This window comes from Oncorhynchus gorbuscha, linkage group LG05, assembly GCF_021184085.1.
Source record: "Oncorhynchus gorbuscha isolate QuinsamMale2020 ecotype Even-year linkage group LG05, OgorEven_v1.0, whole genome shotgun sequence".
In the NCBI taxonomy this organism is placed as follows: domain Eukaryota; kingdom Metazoa; phylum Chordata; class Actinopteri; order Salmoniformes; family Salmonidae; genus Oncorhynchus; species Oncorhynchus gorbuscha.
In genome coordinates this window covers 11,453,634-11,455,712 of record NC_060177.1, presented here as the reverse complement: position 1 = coordinate 11,455,712, position 2,079 = coordinate 11,453,634, and the positions used below count along the sequence as shown (strand labels likewise).

At 46.2% G+C, this 2,079-nt stretch overlaps 1 protein-coding gene across 1 annotated transcript; it reads left to right on the top strand.

The window, feature by feature from the left end:
- Window positions 1-330: 330 nt before the first annotated feature.
- LOC124034998 (nuclear pore complex-interacting protein family member B3-like) lies at window positions 331-1,952 on the top strand. The gene is made up of 2 exons (XM_046348382.1): window positions 331-572; window positions 806-1,952. The coding sequence occupies exons 1-2, from the start codon at window positions 448-450 to the stop codon at window positions 1,575-1,577; spliced, it is 897 nt and encodes a 298-aa protein (XP_046204338.1). The 5' UTR covers window positions 331-447; the 3' UTR covers window positions 1,578-1,952.
- The last annotated feature ends 127 nt before the right edge of the window (window positions 1,953-2,079 follow it).

Here is a 2,079-nt window from a genome sequence, read left to right as displayed (position 1 = left end):
TAGAAGACCTGAACTACCCCCAGTGTGTAGAAGACCTGAACTACCCCCAGTGTGTAGAAGACCTGAACTACCCCCAGTGTGTATAAGATTCGCAGTGCAGTGTTCCGTTGATTCCAACAGAGAGGCAGTGCAAAGTGAGCAGTGTATCAAGAAGCAGTGCGGCTTGGCAGGGTAGTGTTTCCGAGGACGCATGGCTCTCGACCTTCACCTCTCCTGAGTCCGTAGGGGAGTTGCAGCGATAAGACAAGACTGTAACTACCAATTGGACATCACAAAATTGGGGAGAAAAAGGGGTAAAAGTACCAAATGAAAACAGAGAGGCAGTGCAGATAGGTCAGTGCTTCAAGGTCCCGGAGCAGTCGTGACTGACAGTTAGCTCTTCTCAGGGCTCAGTGGCCACAGCATTTGAAATCCAAACTACTGTTGCTCTGCCTTGTATCACATGTCATGGCAGGGAGCTTGGGCGGAAGAGTACAGGAGCAGATGCAAGCTGACGCTCGGCCCTGGAGTCAAACACACAAACACACCAAATGCCTGCTCACACAAGCGGAAGAGGTGACAAAACACATCAGGTAACTTTGCCTTTCCGGTGTGGTTCCCAGGCCTGTTGTAGTGTCACAGATGTATCATGCATTTACGTCAGCATGTTAATGGTCATACGGGGTGACCTGCACCTGGGTTCTGTGGGGAGACAAGGGAGAGGTGGTGAGAACATTTAGCAGTAACGAGGTGCTACTAGCTGGCGCTAACTGGCCCAACATATGTCACAGCTGTATCTTTCCTCTCCCCTGGCTTGGTTTGACAGAACCAGGACACTGTCAAAGAACCAGGACACCGTCAAAGAACCAGGACACCGTCAAAGAACCAGGATACCGTCAAAGAACCAGGACACCGTCAAAGAACCAGGACACCGTCAAAGAACCAGGACACTGTCAAAGAACCAGGACACTGTCAAAGAACCAGGACACTGTCAAAGAACCAGGACACCGTCAAAGAACCAGGACACCGTCAAAGAACCAGGATACCGTCAAAGAACCAGGACACCGTCAAAGAACCAGGACACCGTCAAAGAACCAGGACACTGTCAAAGAACCAGGACACTGTCAAAGAACCAGGACACTGTCAAAGAACCAGGACACCGTCAAAGAACCAGGACACTGTCAAAGAACCAGGACACCATCAAAGAACCAGGACACCGTCAAAGAACCAGGACACTGTCAAAGAACCAGGACACCGTCAAAGAACCAGGACACTGTCAAAGAACCAGGACACTGTCAAAGAACCAGGACACTGTCAAAGAACCAGGACACCGTCACAGAACCAGGACACGTCAAAGAACCAGGACACTGTCAAAGAACCAGGACACCGTCAAAGAACCAGGACACCGTCAAAGAACCAGGACACTGTCAAAGAACCAGGACACTGTCAAAGAACCAGGACACCGTCAAAGAACCAGGACACTGTCAAAGAACCAGGACACTGTCAAAGAACCAGGACACCGTCAAAGAACCAGGACACGTCAATATTTACCATATACTGTCTTCTCTTCTTTCTTCAGAAGTAATGAAGAGAATTAGCTGATCGTGTGAATACCAGACAGATGTCAGGGGAAATAAATACATTCCTGTGTAAATAGTGGAGGGGAAAAATAGCAAGGTTACCTAGGCTGTCCACTTTTAACTGAGGTCTTCCAATTAAAACCATTTGAGTCCGTCTTGTAATTTGTGAAAGAGAATGACAGTAGCACTTTGGATCCTTTAAGCAGTCTATTTGTGCAGGAATCTCTGGGTAGTGTGTTGGGTTAAAAAGATCATAGAAATGATGTGAAAACCTGAACCAGTAAATGTTATTCAAGAAACAGAGTGAGTTTCTAGAAAACATCATTTTCAATCTGATTTTCTATATTGCAATATGTTTGCTATCCAATACTACACACAACCAAATATACTAAACAAATCATGCAAAGTGTTGGTCCCATGTTTCATGAGCTGAAATAAAAGATCCCAACATTTTCCAGATGCACAAAAAGCTTATTTCTCTCCAATTTTGTGTGCAAATTTGTTTATATCTCTGTTTGTG